We start from the raw sequence: 20120 nt of genomic DNA, 5'->3' as shown, positions 1-20120 counted from the left end.
CAGGCTCAGATCAATACAAGGCACGGCGGCGGTGGATGGAAGAATGCGGCGGCAGTAGGTCGCCAGAGCGCGGATGCTTTTGCTTTGACATCCTCCTTCTGCGGTTGGTTCATGGGTGCTCGTGTGATCCGGCCTTTGGGCATGTATTTGGCTGATGATTTTGTTCGAAACTGAGAGATCAGGACATCAGGTTGGTGAGCGCTGCGCGCGCTACGTTGAGGGAAGTTGCGGGATAGAGGTGCATGCTTGTCAGCTCTGAACTGTCGTCAGATCAGATCACCTGTTAAGTTGCGATGGCATGTTCCAGGGAACACCTATGACCTAAACTCTTGGAGCTATTTTGAAACTTGGCAAGTGCTTCTATGCTCAGTTCCTTTCATTGCAGCTGCACAAATTCAAGATTAACAATGAAAGGTTTAAAATCTCCGTTGTCATTCAATCTCCCCCAAAAAAGTTTTAAATCTCCGTTGTCATTCAAGCAGGTAGGAAAGATTGACAAGAGCAAAAGTCTCGGGGGATCTGAAAAAAAACAGAGAAAGCTATGTTCAAAGAACAACTGATGGTTATAGTGAAAATTTAAATCTCCGTTGTTTGATCAGCAGGTTACCAGGTGCAAGTGATGGATGTCCTGCTGGATAAGTTTTAGAGCGCGGTCTTCACCGATATGCTGCTGTTGGAAGGTTTTCCCTTTTTTTATTATTTCCATAGGTCCCAACAGTGTAGGTAACTATTTGAATCGGTTTGTGAGCACATGTTTGTATAGAAGATTGTGCATGCTGCTTCAGAGGCTGTGTTGTTCTTAGAGTATTTTTAAAAGATTTTATAAATAGTTTTCTATAGCCAAAATAAATATTTTAATCTAAAACTCATCTCCAACGGTCTCTCTATCTTACTCTAACCCAAACCCAAAAACAACTCTCTGTCTCGCTTCTTCTAGGAGCGCCCCCCACTCCTTATCCATTCAACAGCCTCTCACCTCACCTGTTTATGGACTCGCATCCTCCGATATTACTAAAGTAATATCACTGATGAACAGTAAAATCGCTACAATAGATAATGTTATTGTACTGTTCATCGAGATTTAAATCACTCTTTATTTCGGCGACATTGCTTCGTGATGCCTGAGTATACGAGTCCCCCGCTCGTCCTCCTGCCTCTGCTCCCTGCCACACCCCGGTTGGCTTCTGTCTCACCACCGTGACAATGCCGCTCGGCCCCTCGTCCTCCACCGGCCTCGTCGACCCCATGGCCCATGCTGCCCGACGCGCCATCCCGTCACGAGCTTGGCCTCCACCTCTGCCACACCTCAAGCTCAGCCTCGCTCGCCGGGAGCTCGGCCTCCACCCGCGAGCTCCGCCTCTGCCTGCGAGCTCAGCCTACGCCTCCGCCGCCTCGAGCTCGGCCTCGCCCGTCGGGAGCTCATCCCCATCGCGAGCTCGGCCTCCACTTTCGCCGCCTCGAGCTCGGCCCCGTCCACCTTCGCACAAGCTCGGGCTCGGCCCAGGTGGCGGACGCGGCGGCAGCGGGGGCCGAGGTACATCTTGTGCTCGAGCGCACTGCGGGCGGCGCCAGCATCGAGGGGCGCAACGCCGTACGGAAGCTAAGAAGCGTCGAGTTGAGAGAACGTGTGACAGCACGACCGGTGCATGAAGTCGACTGAATAATTCGAACCACTCAGTTTTTTCCCGTGTTGCCGTTACATGTTTATGGACTCATCTTTGCACGTTCACTGCAGATTGCAGAGTACACGTTGCCCACGCTGTCCGATGACAGAAATCACTGAACCACAGAAAAGCATGCATGGACTGAACGTCTAGAAACACCTTTTCTGCTAACTGTGAGATCAATCCTTTATTGATAAACCTCCACGATACAAGGACCCTTATACAAAAGCGTCGATCCGTGCGGGCAGGTGGCTAGCATCATCAGGCCATCGCTCACGAGTCACAGAACAGGACAGCCTCGTGCATACGTACATACTTGGCACAATCGCTGAAAAACAAAAGGAAAGAGCACGAGCAACGCTACGACCGGACGGACAGCCGGACACACGACAACAACACAGACAGATACGTATACACGACCAACGGAGTAGCTAGCACGGCATATAGGACGCAGGCCTGATCGTGCATCATGGCTTAGCCGCCTCTGGCTCCGGGAAGTGGAACTCTGGAATGGCGGGGATCTCGGGCTTCGGCGGCAGCTCCACCTTTGGCAGCTCGGGCTTCGGCGGCAGGTCGACCTCCGGGAATGGCGGCAGGTGCGCTTCCGGGAGCGGAGGCAGCTCGACCTTGGGCAGCGGGGGCAGCTCGTGCTCTGGCACTGGCAGCTCCGGCACGGTCAGGTGCGGCGGGAACTCCTCCTCCTCCTTGGGCGACGCTTCCTCCAGCCTCCTCGCCGCGCTGCTCATGACGATGCACGAGAACAGCAGCGCGAGGAGCACGAGGGAGGGCACGGCGGTTCTCGAGGCCATGCTGGATCCGCTCGTACGATTCGCGAGTTTGAGCTTGCTTTGTATGAGAGAACGGGGCATGGAAGAGGCGAAGAGCGACGCGGTACTTATAGCCTGTAGGCGCAAAGGCGTTGTGCGTGTCATCGTGTTGCGACAATCCGGCGCCCTAGGACTTCGGTTGGTCATCTGCTCGACTGCTACCAAGTTGGTGCTTGGTGCTGGTGTGCCCCTGTCCTCCCCGGAGTCTACGCTCGCCGGACGATTTGGTTGAGAAAAGAGTCAGCAGTCTGGTGAGCGGTGGTGCGCTCATGTTCGTGCACAGGACAGGTGCGAGCACACACGGTGGTTAGGCCACCAGTTAAGAGGAAACGGCATGCCCAAGGGAGCACAAACTCAGCAGATGAATTACTAGTACAAGCATTGCCACGACAGCGAGTTCAGAATCCAGCTGATTTGAGCTATACAAAGCTACTGCGAAGCAGTCATGTCTCAATCCTGGGAGTGAGATTGCCAACGCTTTCTTTCTTGTCCTCTTTGGTTTCATGTATCAACCTGGTGAGGTATCGAGCACAATGAAATTCACTATCACGACATCAATACCACATAGCCCACATTCTGATCTTTCGACCCAGTTAGGCTAACTACAGGTGGTAAGTTTCTTTCAACGAAACCAGCTGTGCTATGCAAGTACTCTACTACACAGATAACGGTCATCACAATTCATATGCTAGGTTGTGTGGCTCTAGGATTTCCTTTCACCTGAACACATAGATTATGATTCTAAAAATGTAATTAGCATAGTCTACCAATTAAAGTTCACCACTTGACATTGACACTGTTAAGTAACACCAGGATGAAGCAAAGCGGCCAGCCCAACAATCAACTCAGAACTATAATTCATGATCTTGCAATAATATATCGATTTTAGTGTCAATTTCACCAAACGACATAACAAGCAAAAGGTTGATGAGCAAAGTGTGGCAATCCATTACTATGGATCTTACTTATGCAGGCTCATGCATAAGTGCATACACAAATGGCAAGCTCCATGTGGTACCTTGGTCTGACGAACAATTGGTGCATATGTTCTCAACCACAATTGACATTGTTTGGCTTTTAGGGATGACTTGTCAACCAATATTATCTGTGCAATTGAACAGCAGTTAGCTAGTGGCTATGAAGCACCTAAAGAGTTCGGCAAGGGCAAAGCAGATATCTAACTATTTGAAGTGAGGAAAAATAAATTGGGCTATTTAAGATAATGACGAATGAGAAAAGTTCAAACCTCAATAGCATGGACACAAGAAACATGTGGAAAATCTTCTCACACAATTTCGATCCCAGATGAGATACATAGCTTGGAATCAGCTCCACCACTGATCACGCTGTCCCCTTTCCACCAGTCGGCACACAAAACCTGCAACCACCAAGGTTAGCTCAATGCCTCATTTTCTTTCACCTGAAATATGGAAAAAGAAACACCACAAAGAGAATACCTTATCTTTGTGCGAGTCCACAGAAGCAAGCGGCCACTGCAGACAAGAGTAAAATCATTAAAGAATTGTTTTAAGCAACAATCTGGTGAGCAAGTGAGGAAGAGAACGAGAATATTAGAATCATACTGCTGTTCTTAGGTCCCACAACATCACTTTCCCATCAAACGAAGACGATATCAAATGAAACCAGGAACTTGGATGCCATTTACAAGCAGTGATCCAGCTTGAGTGAGAGGAGAACTGAAAAATAGGAGCTAGAGTTCCTGTTTGAGGGAAAATATATCAGCTAGTTTGGATGTGGTCCAAGAAAGATAATTAAAAGCATACTTATAATATATTTACCAGGTTTGCGAGGGTCCCATACCCTCAAGACAGGGTCAGAGCCACCAGCAGCAATCAGTGAAGAGCCCTCGCCACCACAATCCAAGCAATTCAAGGCCTTCCCACAAACCTATGGAAAAGGTTCGGACATAAAAGTGAACTTAGTGAAGTCAGAAAAAAATCAGTTATGGAACAGAACAGGATAGTCCGACTAGCTTTATGAATCTTCCACATTTAATAGTAAAAAATTAACTAGTGACTTTCTTATTCGCTGCAATAGACAGACTGCAGAGAAAATCAGCACTTAAATTTGGAGTTGCCAATCAAATAGCATAGAAAAGTTGTTACTACAAAGCTACATAGTTTGCAATATAAAGATACATTTTTCTTACCATATTCCATGTTTCTTTCACTGTTTCGGCATCCCACTGCCGAACAGAATGATCCCAAGAAGCTGAATATATTGTTTGCTGCTCAGGCCAGGCAACAGCAGTAACACACTGTGTATGTCCCAGAAGTGTTGAAGTGGCTGAACCCTGGAGTACAGCAGGATTCCAAATTGTGAGAGGTGGGAATTATCATGAGTTCGTGACCAAAGAGAAAAAAAACGTGCTAACAGAAAGTGTCAACCTTTCATCTCCCTCAAAATCATGGTAATTAATACATGTTAAATCTATCATAGGACAAGGATTTGAAAAGCATGAGCCTGCCCATTTTCAACTCAATAACTTGAATTATTTGATCTAGTCCAGAAACAGCACTATGGAAAGCCAGGAGTAGCCATAAACTGAAACCAAACCATTTTGCAGCTGAGTATTCATACCCTCTATAACCATAGGCCAACGCACCAAGGGGGAAACACCAGAATACCAAATAAAGTGATGAAAGTACGTGACTTCCTAAATCAATCAACAGACAAATATACTCTACAGCCTTGGCATTATGCATACAAGACCCAGGAATCCCGATTAGATTGTAACAAGTACCTCTAACTGAGACTCTTCAGGTCCAGATGAGTCAGAATTCATCCTTCTCTTCTTCAATGAGACAGTGTCACCATCTTCTTCTGACCCTTCGACCGCCCACAGCTTGATGGTGCTATCCCAGGAACCAGAACATAGCTAGGTACTCAACAAAGAGGTCAGATGGAACTTATAAAATAAGTAAATACAGCGACAGCATTGATGCAGAAGACCAGATCAAGTGATCATTACCATATTTCTGGAAGGGTCTATAGAAATACTTTGAACAGATGATGTGTGCCCGCGAAGAATTTTGTAAGCCCCAACCCGCTTTTGGTAGTCCATATTGACCGACGTTTCACACTTCAGGAGTGCAAAGCATAATGTAGGATGTAAGAAAACTATTATGACAATAAATAAGATCCTGAAAGAAAAGCAAAAAAAAAAAAGTATATTTACCTTGAATAGGCGCAATGACCTATCCTTCGAGCCAGTCACTACATGCAGACTGCCCTTGGTTTCAACTCCTGGAATAATATTATTTATGTCAGTAGCATAAAAAATATGAAAATGTGACAATGAAGCAGAATATTTGTGGAAGGGATGAGATCATAACAATAATAAACAAATGTGATTATTTTGTAAATGCTAACCTTTATTGATGAATCTAGTAGAAGTAATTGCACCGCTGTGCCCCTCCAAAACTTGTGTACATACTGCTCCGTCTTTCCATATTCTAAGCAAGAAATGAAATGGTAAGACATACAACAATTCCACATGATTTTCTTGCAACAATTTTGGCACTTTCATGTGTGTGCCTTTTCTACCAGAGTAAAACAGAAGAATAGAAATCTGAGTGAGGCATACCTTGCAAGACCATCGTAGCAACCAGTTAATATGAAACTGCCAAACAACAAATAGTTTAGTAATATGGAAACATGAAAGAAAAACTTCAAATAAAGATTCTAGATTAAAAAAAAAGTTCATTTGAATGTCAATGCACAAATTCTGTCTATCTATATTCAAAGGAAACAATCAAATGTGTCACTGTGTACAAGTGTATCACATCCGCTGTTCTTTACTAGATATTAGAGGTGATGAAGCGTTCTTTTTTATCAGTTGTATGATTCAAGAGGATACATGAATACAACTTTCTAAAATGTCCCTACCTCTTTTGGTGTATGTATATTTCAGAAGACCCAATGCCTATGTTCATTGGTGATTTGTCACTACAATAAAAAATGGGTGGCTTATGAGACAAGCGTTTAAATATGTGGCAAGGGGGACAGACTTAATAGGGTATGTGGTCTTGATGTGCTTTTTGTTAATAGGTTGTTGTTGACTCCTAGTGGTGTCGTCGCTACTCAAGGAGGAAGGACATGCAATAGGAGCAGCAGCGTCAGGTGCAAAAGGTTGATGCACAGCACACTGCACAAGGGTGAGTCCAAGCCGAGCAACAAACTGAGCAGGAGGAGGAGGCTTCCATCTAGGAGTTCAGCCAGGGTATTAGATTAGAAGAGTTTCAGACTAGAATATTACTACAGGACTATTAGGCAAGTGCACCTGACTCCTCTGTTTTCCTGTTACCGCCAGTATGCCTGCGGCCTGCCTTGGGCCTCGGCTACCAGAAGTTACTCCTACGACCTATGTGAGCGAACCAGGCCCCAACATAAACGTGCTCAAGTCTAAAGCGTCAAATATAAAAGGATGGAGGAACAGCATATGACGGTTGAAATTGCCATTTTACATCTATTTCTGTGGCTTGGGTTCCGTTCGAATCCGACTGCTAAAATCCCTTGGCATGTTCCCTCCTAACTGGGACTAATGCCCTGCTGCTTTATTAGAAAGCCAATGTCAACAAAGTCTAGATAGGTATTTATCCAAAAAAATGTTAACTAACCTGAAGTACAACCATGCACTGACATACTGTGAACTTAGCCAAATCAATTTTGTGCATCCACTGACCTCTCATATCAAAATAAGGTGCATCCTAAAGACCTCAAATCCAAAATTCAAACCCAAGTCATCTAACCGTTACAGATAGTATGACAAATGAAAGAAAAGAACATCCATTCCAGATCAGTAACTTCCACAGCTAACAGTTTTCTACATAACCAGCAAGACACCTGATTGACCACCTAAACCATACCTCGGGTTCGATCCATCGACCGCACTAACCCAGTCATCGTGGGGACAGGGCTCCTCCTGCTTCCTCGGCGCCACGGCTTTCACGTACTCGAGCTCCAGCACCCTCTCCTGCAAAACGTTCGCACCGAATCATCGACACAATTCACAACCATATCCTGCCACAGCAACACCTCCGAAAAAACAAGCCTCCGAACAAAAAATCTTACCGCAGAGATGCCTTTGGCGATGAGGAACTGCCGGAGCGGCAGCCGCACGAGCTCTCCATCCACGAGGAAGTCGAAGGGCTGCGCTTGGTGGTCCGGCTCGGCTGCGAAACAGAAGCGAAAGGCTTAGTAACCCGTGAGTTGTCCCGCTCTAGCAAGGCTCGGATTGGGTCGCGAGGCGCTCACCGGCCAGCAGGAGGCTGTTGACGATCTCGGAGAGACCCATGCGGGAGAGGTCGGCGGGGACGGCGATGGCGGCGGGCGGCGCGCGAAGCGGGGGCGGCAGCTTCGTCACGAAGCGCACGCGCACCTGGCGCGAGGCGTCGGAGGCGCCGCCGGCGTCCATGGCGACGACGGCGGACGGGAAGAGAGGGGGGGGGGTGAGGAGGAGGTGGTGGTGTGAGTGGCGGCGGCGGGAAGGGTCGGAGAAGGGTTTGGCGTGTTCGAATGGTGGGTCTATTTGGTTAGGGTTTCGGTTTTGTGGGTCCCAGTTGCAGCGACTGCAAAGAGAAGCGATTGTATTTATTAGCCGCTAACACCTGAGTCTGAGTTCTCACTTCTGGTTTTCTAATTTTTCTAATTTTTATTTTTTTGCTGCGAGGAATCACTGCTGCCTCCATTCAAGTGTTCAGTCATCAGTGTCAACACGAAGACTAGTTTTTTTTTTGTCTGTCTTGCAAATGCTACTGACAAGTGTGACACTGTGCTCACTTCCATCAAGTTATCTCAAGATTTATCTACATAATGTTCTAACCCGTTCATAAGTTCTGATGCTCTATGCCGTAGCTATGTTTGTCATGTGCATCACGTGATCTAGAGGCCGAGATAATCTTTATTCCTCCATCTAAAAAATGTCGTAACTACATATGTCAACTATCTCGTGTAAAAATTGGGCATATTGTATACTAGACCTGAGAAATGATATAAAAATGGATCAAATTGTCCTGAGTTAGGTCAAATTACGGCCCAATTTGACCTGCCAAGCAGCCTACTAATCAGATCCGGCCCAAGTAGCCCGTCCTGAATCCTGATATTCAGACCCAGCCGATCTAACATAGTCCGTGTCTAATACGGGAGGAAAAGGCTTACATATCCATCTAAAAAGAAAATCTTACACATCTTTTAGAAAGCCATATCCCCCTCTCTCTGCAAATCAAAATTGGAGGGCACATGTTTCCTTTGTGAATGATCAATGATCCTAGCATAGGATTAATATATTTTGGTGATTAATATTAATATGGTCAATGAGACTAACAATATTTACTAGTTTGCAAAGTTTTAATCAGATGGATGAAGAAGATGGGATTAAGGTTTCAAACACCTTATAAGAGTTAATATCAAGATCAAAGAAGAGCTTTATGAAAATATAAAGACATATTGTTTAGTTAAGTGATACGGAGTTGAGAACATCACTTATATAAATAGATTTATTCTCTTTAACCGTACTATAAAGAGTGATTTGGATTTAATAGCTTGATCTAGTGTATGTAGACTAATAGTCTTAGTGGTGATGCACACTAGGTTTATCTAGTCCCAGTAGACCAAAAGAAAGACCTAAAACATGAAAAATTAAAGCCGGAACAAAAAAAGAGCCAAACCGGGACTAACAGATGGTTGAATTTGTCCCGCACATAGGAGACAAATTAGGGATTGGGATTTGGCCGGATGGGGATGGATGACCAGCTGTGAAATGGGCTTGAGTTGAGTAAGTAGTGGGCTCTGGGCTGAATTAGTTGGATGGCCTAACTGCTGCCTTTTCGTTTCTTTGCAGCCCAGCTGGCCCAGATTCGCAGGAGCTCCTTCTTCTACCTCTGGAAGGCTGAAATTCCTCATCCATGGTGCAAAAGTTGGAGAGGGGCCGAGGGGGGCTCCCTTGTGCGGCAGCCAGTAGGGAGGGCTCAACCCCCCCCCCCCCCGGTTAAATCCGCCCCGGCGTGGCCTTGACTCGACTCTTGTCAGGAACATCTAGAACTTGATGGATGTCACCACTGGCCGTACGTTACCGTTGAATTGATTCTCCTCGAACTCAATCTGGCAGGGACAGTAGTAGCCGTCCGTAAACTAACTAATTACTGAACTAATACGATTTTAATTTATTAGCTCCACAAGCAGCCGAATCGAATAGGGTCACGCTACCAAAAAAATGCTCAAGCTCGCCACGCCTTCGAGCATAGAATAGGAGAATAAACGAGCTCATCTCGTGCTGTCCGGGCCGTGGAACATGCGTGACATGGCGCAATGATTCGCAGTCCACCAACACTTGCAGCGGCAGCAGCATATAATTCCCGTAGGTCTGCCACCAACCAAATAACCAATCAATGCCTGCGCGATTGGAGTTGGAGAATCTAATCTGGGGACAAAAGGGTCGACGAGCAGATCCGGTTAGCGAATGGCTTCATCATCTCCGACGAACTTCGAAAAGGCGGTAGGTGATCATCAGATCATCAGTCACTCGGTGAGTGCTCATGCTGCCTTGCAAGCATGAAGCATCAAAAAGGCCCAGCTCCGAAGGCCATGCATGTCAAGGCTACCGAGACGCGCAGTCAGACCCACCGTCACTAAGTTTCCAGATCGATGGGATCGACGGAATCAAGAAACACGGTAAGATTATGACAAAGGTTCACTACTTTCTAAAGGCTATGGTAGAAACTAGAGTGACGATTATAGCAGGATGAATAGTTATTTTAATAGATTTTTTTGAAATTAAGAATATTTTTTTATTTAATCACTCAACGCACTTTAAAAAATCAAAAGATGAACACTAAGTGAAAAAGATCTCCAATATAATAATCTAAATGCAAGAGAATTCAACATCCTATCATATATATATATATATATATATATATATGAATTTCATACATTTAGCATTAAGAAGAACGACATCTCAATATGTTAAAATTTTAGCTAAAAAAAAATAAAAATCAACCCAGAAAACTTGCACATACGATAAAAGAACCAAGAGAGGAAAACTAGAAGAAAGAGAATTCAAACATATATAACAAAATAAACTTCATTACTCAAAGAGATCAGCCATATTTTAAACGGACTACAATATTTTCTCTCAAAACTCTCACTTACTACATAGGCTAAACACTTATCCTTCTCTCCTCTAAAATCCTAACACAATGTTCTCATATGGGAGGCACATGGGGCTCAAATGTTTGATTTCTCCTCTCTTATAGTCCTACATCTCTATTTATAGGTCTAGAAAACCTGATCTTTAAGTTTTTTAGTTTTTTCCTCAAAATATATCTATCTTATAATACACTCATACCTACCATCGAGAGTATTTTAGTTTATTTTTTTCCTCCATTTATCGGACGGGCGTGGCGTCTTTACGATTTAACTTCGCCTCGACGCAAGCTTTGTGATGATGTTACGTACTACTCCAGTTCTCCCACGGTTTTAGGACCAAATCGCAAAACCGTAGTACGCTTCTCAAAACGTGATTAGTCGTCACTTGCTTCCACCTGAATCAAGCACTCCAATGATGACACATATTTTCCGTCTTGCGATCTTGACCGTCGGCAAATTTCTCTCTCTCTTAATCCCTCGGACTACCTTGTCACTTACACTGACATCTTATTCGCTTGACTTTATCAACACACTATCTTCATCCTCTATTTCATATTTTACTTGACCTCCATGTGTACAGCTAGAATTATCCTTGACTCCGTTCGGCCCTCCTTAATTATCCGGCACCAAATACCTGCTTAGCCCCGATCACCCGCCATCAACTGTCAAATTGCATCTGTCACCTGCACACTATGAAACAAGCAAACATATTTCTCCCTACTCTATAATATCTCTATATTAACAAAAATAAAAAATTTCAACTCAGATCATATCCTGTAGAAAACGTGAACAACGGATGTTCCAGTATGTTCTGCTCTGAATACCGAATCATCCGGTGAGTGTAGCACAATATGTTCTGAAATTTTTCTCCATGTAAGAAAAGGTATGATAGAAGCTTTTGATAATCTCATATCTATTACCGGATAATCCGACATGTGCCAATCCACTAAAACACTATTCTGCAACCTCTTTGCAACAAAAGATCTGACGTATTCTTCAGTGTTTACAAACTCAACACTAAACCATCCGACCTATATATTTAAATTTAACACTAAAAATCTTTTCTTTATAAAAAAATACTCCGACACTCTTAAAATACATCATCGTCGCTCGCCTCGCTTTCTCGGGTGCCGGCATCCCTAACGAGCAACGATTTGTGAAGGCGCCAAACCGCACACCCCTAACGAGCAACGATTTGTGGCCGAGTGACCAAAGTTGGCAAGAATTTATGGCAGCAAGCAAAATCCTGGCCAAGTTTGGCGTAACATGTGGCAAGGTATGAGCCAAGAACCAAACACCCCGTTAACCTGCTCGTACGGGGAATTAATGTTACTGTAATTCGAGCGTCTACAGTCACATTGCTCTGACCGGTTAACGTAGCCTGTTACTGCAAAGTGGACCGAGATAGATCCAAGGCAGCCAGCCATATGGAGTGTCCGTCCGTTTGTCCCTGGCCATGTGGGCCCCGCCAACACACCAACCGCAAATAATGAGCCCGAGGTGCACAGCACAGCTTGTCCTCTGCAGTAGAGTGAAACTGTAGTTCCTCCTTGGAGAACGGAGACCGCTTTCTGACAATGCGACCGTTGCTTTTGTTAGCACAGTACCAGGAGCACTGAACACAGGCCACTGTGGGTTTTCTCACCTGAGAAGGGGCATTTCTGCATTTATCGTGGCCAAATCACTGCTGTGATCGGAATATTGTCGACGCAGAGGAGGTTGGGCCACATTAATTCCACAGGTTTTTCCTTCATCTTTCATTCATTTCAGTTACATTCGTCTGCAGAAAACAGTATTTACTGACCTCAATCACAGACCCCAAAGACGAGAAATCCCCAGCATTTGGAACTTGGAAAGGAAATTCCACCAAAAAAGAAAAAGCATAAACTGCACCAAGAACCAGAACTTTTTGCCAATTCCATGCGCAAGAAAGTGCCACCAGCAAATCGAAATCCACACGAAATATGCTGGCATTTTGCGGTGGGCAGGACGATCGAGGTACTAGTTAAAATTCGTGCAGGCGTATCAAAAATCTACGCGCACGCAGCTCATCGCACACCGAAGCACACTCCACCCATCGGCGTCCTGCTGCTCTTGTCCTGGAGTGACCACCACCAGCCGCTGCTGCGCGCACACTCTTTTTCTCGGTTTCTCCTCGCATCGCATTTCTATCTTGCTTTCTCTCTCAAGAGGAGGGACAAAAAACAAAGCCGAGCCACCTTTGAGACCCTCTCTATCTCTCTCCCACGAATCTAATCCGCAGAGCTCTCTCTCGCGTGCTGACAGGCGTTCCTGGGGAGGTCTAGCAGGAGAGTGGCAGAGATCATGAAGGCGCTGGTGGCGGCGGTGGTGCTCCTCCTTTCCTCCACTCTCGCTGCTTCACGTGAGCTCCGTTCACCTTTCTGTTCTTCTCTCTTCTTCTTCTTCTTCTTTTGGATTTAGCAAGTTTGTCTAAAGTAATGATTGCAAATGCTTCTTTTCTTTAGTTATTTTGTGAGGCTTGGTGCCTGGAAACCTGGAGTTCTCATTGGTTTTCTTTTGCCAAATCATAGATGTTCTTCTTTTATTTGTTATTTATGTTCTGTAATGTGTAGAAATGTAGCCTCCCAAGCTGTTATTTTTCTACCTGTTTTCATCTATGCTTGTGTTTTGTGGCATCAAAGCATAAAAAAGTTTTCATTCCCACCTCTTTTTTAGGAGGAACTAGCCATTTTATCCGAGATGTACTGTTTTTGCCACGGATTCCATCTAGATTGCTTTTCCGTACCTTCATGAGGCTGAAGATGGTCATCAGCTGCGTCGTATTTTACCGTTTCGTTCAAGAACGAAACAGAGAAGGTGCAAAAGGGGGGATTTTTCTCTTCTTTCCTCGCGGAGATGTGTTCTTCTCAAGTGGAGCTCTCCCCAAAAAAGAACACTTTCTTGCTGTTTCTGCTTTTGTTTAACTGACATGCAGCAAACCTTACATAAAGAGCTAAGATTCCCGTTGGAATGTATGTTCCTAATGGCAAAGTTGCCCGCGTTCTCCTTTCTTTCTGTGCAAACCTCACTCTATCCGATTGCTTTTGTCACACCCCCGGGTCAGCCATCCCTTTCTTCTGCTTATTCGGTGACATGCACATCAAGAAACTGACACAGAAGAACCGCCTTTCCTGGTCACATGCGTTCTCTACTGATCTGCTCCGGTGTCTTGTGCAGAATGGTGCGTGTGCAGGCAAGACGCGGCTCAGGCCGCGCTGCAGAAGACCATCGACTACGCCTGCGGCTCGGGGGCGGACTGCACCCCCATCCATGACACCGGGTCGTGCTACAACCCCAACACCATCCCCGCGCACTGCTCCTGGGCGGCCAACAGCTACTACCAGAACAACAAGGCCACTGGCGCGACCTGCGACTTCACCGGCACCGCCACCCTCACCACCAGCAACCCGAGTAATGGCCCTCATGTTTTGATTACCCTTGCATTCAGGCTCAAGAATCCACGGGTTGTGATGAAGTGGTAGCACTTGCATGCTATTAGTTGCTAGTTGCGAGCTATTTTCAGGATTAGAAATGTGAGGAAAGGACTGCATTGTTAGTGGAATCAATGTTAATGTCATGCTCTATTACATCTGTAAAGTGTGTTCCAGGATTTTGAGCTTCTGTGCTTGTGCTGCCACTTAACTCCACTTTTGCCACTGGAAGATCTGTAAATCTGAACATCTAGCTACCTTATCAATTAGTTATCAGTTAGCTTCATGGAATCGGGTTCTGTAGAGGTAGTGGAGTATGCTTTTGATGTGGACTCGTTTAACTAAAATAGTAAAAGTGGAACTTTCCGAATAAGTGCAAGAAAATCCGGCAAATTTCAAAGTTATTGCGTTGTGATGACTAATGTGTATCCTTAGGTATATACTGGCAGCCGGCAGGAATTTGTGCGATTGTTCTTTTCTAGTTTGCAAAAGAAAACCAAAATACTGAGGATGACAATTTGTGCGATTTCAGTTATTTTGTTAATCTATCAGAGTAGTTGTGCCTTATGTGTTCTTTTTATGTCCTATCACTTTCAGGTTCTTCTGGCTGCTCTTTCCCCACAAGTGCAAGGTACATTATGAACTCCACTCAAATTAAATGTGTACCATGAAGCACTACCTAGGACTGGTTGATGTTTTAAATTGTGTATTTTGAAAACTAGTGCTGCATGAAATTTTATGCATCGTGGTCTTTTCGGAATGCAACTGCCTGCATTGAATTTTAATTGATGCTCCTTCCAAACTGGAAAATACCTCATTCCTATACAAACATCCAAGATGCATACTATCAGGCTATGAATTTCTAGACTTGCATTTGTATGAAAGATTGATGAGCATCAATACACCAGCAATGCTCTGGAAGTTCTAACATACAGGAGTGAAGGATTTTGTTTTCAAGTTGCAGGCAGCAGCATAAATCTGATTATGATAACAGCCCGATTATCAATTACAGTGTTTTCAGCATACTATTGAATCAAAATTACAACAACACTAACAACTTTGCCTTCTTTATACAGTGCTGTTGGAACAACCACCCCGACCACTGGAGGCACCATGGGAGGAACCCCAGGGACCTTCACGCCCGGAACCGGAACCGGAGTCGGCACCGGCACAGCCACTGGCACTGGCATGGGAACGGGCACCACTACTGGGACTACTGGCACAGGGTTCGGCGGCCTAGGACCGACAGGCACTAGCACCGGCATGGACGCTGCAGGGGCGGGCAAGCTACCTACGGCTGGGCTTGCTGCCTTCCTCGCCGTGATCATCTCTGCCATTGCGGTGGCATAAAGCTTGACCCTAGAAACAATACCCTACTTGCTGGTAGAAAGAGACCCTTTTGGTAAGCTTGTTTCAGGAGTAGTCTGATGATCTGTGGAGAAAGAGGAAGAAAAAAACCTGATCCATCTGAATGTGTCATGCCATCCGAAAATCCAATAGTGCCTGCTTCTTGTTTGTTGTCAGCGAGTCCATGGTTGTGTCCCTTTATGACCACCTCTCATGTTCTCTATTCTGTAATTTGGTAGTAGGGCTGTCACTGTCTTCCAAGGACCATTGTCTATCTTTTCCTTTATGTTAATCTTGTAAATGTGGGGAAGCCAGTAGGTTAGTTCATGGTTGGTTGGAATGAGAATGCTGTTGCGACAATGCCATGTGTATGCTTCCCTGTTGGGAGTGAGAACTCTGACCTCCGCCATTCTTGGTGTGCGTGCTTAACTCGCATCTGGTAAATTTGGTCCCTTCTCAACAGAGATGCGCCAACTCATGGCGATGCACGTTCCTGGGCATGTTCCGGTAGGTGGTGTGGCGCATCAGGGCAACAGCGATCCGATCGTCCGGTCCTCCTCGCTCAAGTGGGACCCCTTGTTCTGTCACGGCTTGTTTTGCCTTGCTCGAGGTGCAGATTCTGGGCAGACGCTACTGTACGCGCATCCAAGTTGCAGTCCCCACGGACGGACGGACGGACGGGCGGAGCAGTGTTTCCGAACCGTGTAGCTAGGCCTACCTCGATCATGGGCATGGCGCGCCGATGTGCCCTGGGCGTTGGATCCGTCGTCGGTGCAGGTTGCACATGGTGTTGCGCAGCGAGCAGCATGATTGCATCGGCGCGTACTGTGACTGAGCCGAAGTTAAGGCGGGGTAGTAATGGCGGCGCAGAAGCAGGCGCGCGGGCAAGCAATGATGCGCGCGGCAGAGGGGCGCTGCGCGGCCAGGTGCGAATCATGCATGGGTCATGGAGGTCGCGTGCCGAGGCCGAGCGAGCGAGCGTGCGTCCGGCTGAAATTCCTGTTCCGTGGTGAGCGATGGCTGTCAACTCGTGGACCACTCCGACAGCCCCTCCCTTCTCTTTTCGCTCGAGCTATCCGGTCCATCCATCCTACATGCAGTGATGGCCCGCATTGCCTTCCTTCCTGTTCTTTCGTGCAATTCCACTCGAGGAGTAAGGTTGCAGATTGTAGGTTCCCGTGTCTATAATTCGAAGTCGAAATAAATAGACATAAGTTATAATTAAATTGTAGTAATATGGTCTCTAGATAGTTAGAATCTATCTCACAACAGGTTATTTCAGATTGTGAAGTACGAAAGATTAAAATACCCATACGCTTTCATTAAATTTACCTGTCACTGCCATCCAATTTTCACCCCACCCCGAGCCCCTCCGTCTACTCCTACGGAACCCTAGGCGTCGAGCCGTGGCCGGAAACCAAGCCATATGGATCCACTGGACCTCAACACGGAGGTGCCCGAGGTCACCGTGGCCAGCATTCTGAGATGTGTTGCGAGGTCAGGCGGCCGGTGCGGAATGGATCCCCAGCGTGGATGCCTCGTTCCCCGGTGAGGAGGCTGGGTTCCCCATCGCGGAGGCCGTTCCCAGCGCTGGTTCTCTTCCAAGCTGCGCTTCTCGTCTCGGCACTGCTCTCCGTCTTGTCGTGGCAACCCGCCCTAGCTCGGGCTCCCAGGCGTACATGGTGCCTCGCCCCTCCGCCGGTATGGCTTGCGGCCAGCAGCCGACGTGACAGCCGGAGCATCTACCGGTGCACCGCCCCCCATCCGCGCCATCTTGGCAAGAAATGCTCTATAGTTTCCGCCATCAAATTTGTTATGATTTGTGTTCGATTGTGCTTGCTGTTATCAGTGCTGTTGAAACGTTGAGCTCCGACCGGCCTTAATCGATGATAGTTATGTTAGATTTGGTGTAAGTAAAGTTCCAAATGATCTGTTGATTCACGGTGAGAGCAGCCAAAGCATGTTTTTGTTTCATGCTAAATGGGCACAATTCTCAAAGTATCTGTGATTGCAATTTTTATTTCAACCAAAGCATGCTTAGAATAAATGAAACTGGCGTCACCCTCATATATATGAAACTGGCTTACATGCAATTTGAGCTCATGGGTGTGCATGAATCTTCTCATGTACCTTTGATTGCAATTTTTTGTTATTGCATAAATTCACGATTTGTTTGTTTGATGGACTGCTCAACTGAATAGCGATATAACTAAATAATTGAGGAACTTAGAATGGTGCCCAACAACACAATATATTTAATTTGATTTCTTTATCAACTACTATATACTATACTAAAGTGCCTGAAAGCCTTGAATTCTCCGCCCTGATACTGTAGATACTGTAGCAGTGGGCTCTATATGTATATATATACATATAGGTATACGTGTACACGTATATATGTATATATACACATATAGGTATACATGTATACATATATACATATGTGTATATATACGTATACATATATATATGTAGTTTTCTTTTTCAGAAATTCTATAAAAATGTCGAAATGAATAATAGTTACATTAATAAATCGGCTGAAAAAAAACTAAAATGCAAAGAAAAATATCTAAAACTCAAAAAAATATGAAACATTTTTTTTTAGTTAGTATTACTTCTACCTACATGTTAAAACTACTATACGCATGCATAAAAGTAATATTGTTTTCTCTATAATTAATTGAATGTGTTTAACATTAATAATTTCGTAAATAAATATTGAAATGTACAAAATTTGTGAACCTAATTTTTTAGTTTTCTTTTGTCGTGCTCTACACAGCAAAATAAAAACGGGCGCGCGTAGGCGCGTCAATCAGACTAGTTACATCAGTATTGAAATTTGCATATCCTATCGATTGTTTCAACAATTGCTATAGTTTTGGTAGAGTTATTTTTGAAAGAGAGTTATGCCTGAGCACATTCTGATATTCAGTGATATGACTAAAAGCATGCAGATGTATATATAAAAAGATAACTTGCAATGTGCCTGAATGTTCATGTCAACATTTATTGCTATTATCATGACTGGAAGTCTGGCTCAATGCTTACGGTCATATTTATGCAATTCTCATGATGTTTTTTTTGTTTGATGGATTGGTGAACTGAATAATTGTAGAACTGAGATAAGTTTATAGATGCACTTGTAAAAAAAGTTTAGAGATGCACGTTAGTTTTTGTGTTGAACTTGTATATTCATGACGTTAAGATTTATTATTTCCAACATATTTATTATATTTCTTAACCATGACATGAAGTTGGTACTATATGAATAAGTTGGTACTTATTTATTATCTTTCTTGATCATGACATGAAGTTGGTACTACATGAAGTCTGGCTCAATGCTTACAGTCATATTTCCTTTTTTGTAATGATCAGAATTTTGTTTCCCTTAATCAGTTATGATACTTTCATGAAACAAGCACTTAATTAGTTACTTGCATGCTGACTTATGGTACTGTTTTTGTGCTGCACATTTTTCTGATTTGTTAGATATTTTGCTACTTTTTTTCCGACGACATGTTTGCAATAGGTGGAGGACTTTGTTCTAGACAAAGCTGATTGGAATACCTTAAACAATACGGCGTTCTGTGAAATTTATGTTGAGAAAATCAAAGTTGAGAATATGTCTATTGGAGTTATGACTAGTAGAGGATATAAGAACATAGCTGAGAAGTACTTGTTAAGGATAGGTTTGCATCACACTAAACTGCAGTTGAAGAACCAATGAGATGCACTTAAAGACTTGTATAACTTTTGGTTGTACATTAATAAAGCTACTAACCTTGGATGGAATCATGCTAAAGGAACAGTGGTAGCAAGTGAGCTTATTGGAAGGAACATACAAAGGTACTTATCCATCATGTACATTACTATCTTACATGTTCTTCTAGGATACCTGTTGACTAATATTATCTTTTATATTTTTCAGAAATGCACAGAATGGAGGAAGCTCAAGAATGGTTCACCAGAGTGTCCAGAACTGCTTGAGGTGATGCTTGAACTTACTGCTGTGGACGGTTCTTCTTCTTGTGTTCCTAGTGAAGGCGTAGGGAAGAAGGTGAAGGAGAGGAAGGAGGTGAAGGATATGGCGGTGAGGCAAGCCCAATGAGTAGCACTACACTGAAGAGAGGCAATAGTAGTAGTAAAAGTGCTACTAGTCTGAAGAAGAAAGTAAAGAACCCTATGGTTAAGATAATGAAAGGCATATGGGATACTATACATGCCAATAGTGTTATAGCCAACAAGATGATGCAAGGGGAACTAAGGTTTGAATCCATCAAGGAAGTGATGGGCTTGGATGTGATGTGTGGGGCAACGGAAGGAAGTATAGAGCATTTCATGGCCAGCCAACTTTTTGTCAAAGCTGAAAACCGTGATGTGTTCTTAACCTTAACCACCAATGAAGGAAGGCTTGGTTGGTTGAAGAGGTAGTGCTAGAAGGAGGGCTATTATTAGTAATCTAATATTAGTTAGCTATTTATTGTTTCTTGAACTTATTTGCTTATGACAATGGCTATGTAATGTGTTGCTTGGACCTATGTTTAATAATTTATGTTGCATGAACTATCTCTAATGTTATGGATAAGTAATTTCAACGTTGTTATTTAGTGACGTATTGCAACTTTGATTGTAGATGAACTTTACTGGAAGTGATGATGAGGATG

The 20120-nt window shown here is 44.5% G+C and overlaps 3 protein-coding genes across 3 annotated transcripts; 1 reads left to right on the top strand and 2 right to left on the bottom strand.

Moving 5' to 3' along the window:
• Nucleotides 1–1821: 1821 nt before the first annotated feature.
• LOC133892682 (protein PELPK1-like) lies at nt 1822–2545 on the bottom strand. The gene has a single exon (XM_062333583.1). The coding sequence runs from the start codon at nt 2531–2533 to the stop codon at nt 2132–2134; it is 402 nt and encodes a 133-aa protein (XP_062189567.1). The 5' UTR covers nt 2534–2545; the 3' UTR covers nt 1822–2131.
• A 761-nt stretch (nt 2546–3306) lies between these two features.
• LOC133892679 (ribosome biogenesis protein WDR12 homolog) lies at nt 3307–8068 on the bottom strand. The gene is made up of 14 exons (XM_062333581.1): nt 7769–8068; nt 7586–7686; nt 7381–7487; nt 6099–6134; nt 5885–5967; nt 5691–5758; nt 5484–5594; nt 5256–5390; nt 4662–4805; nt 4291–4399; nt 4075–4211; nt 3949–3984; nt 3738–3869; nt 3307–3596 (listed from the first exon to the last, which is right to left on the bottom strand). The coding sequence occupies exons 1-13, from the start codon at nt 7926–7928 to the stop codon at nt 3777–3779; spliced, it is 1320 nt and encodes a 439-aa protein (XP_062189565.1). The 5' UTR covers nt 7929–8068; the 3' UTR covers nt 3307–3596; nt 3738–3776.
• A 4638-nt stretch (nt 8069–12706) lies between these two features.
• Nucleotides 12707–15816, top strand: LOC133893431 (PLASMODESMATA CALLOSE-BINDING PROTEIN 3-like). Its single transcript, XM_062334444.1, has 4 exons — nt 12707–13040; nt 13856–14089; nt 14707–14740; nt 15186–15816. Exons 1-4 carry the CDS (start codon nt 12983–12985, stop codon nt 15457–15459), a joined length of 600 nt encoding a protein of 199 aa, XP_062190428.1. The 5' UTR covers nt 12707–12982; the 3' UTR covers nt 15460–15816.
• Nucleotides 15817–20120: the final 4304 nt, after the last annotated feature.

Source organism: Phragmites australis, chromosome 15, assembly GCF_958298935.1.
Source record: "Phragmites australis chromosome 15, lpPhrAust1.1, whole genome shotgun sequence".
In the NCBI taxonomy this organism is placed as follows: domain Eukaryota; kingdom Viridiplantae; phylum Streptophyta; class Magnoliopsida; order Poales; family Poaceae; genus Phragmites; species Phragmites australis.
The sequence above is the reverse complement of the archived record's forward strand: the minus strand, read 5'-3'. Positions and strand labels throughout refer to the sequence as shown.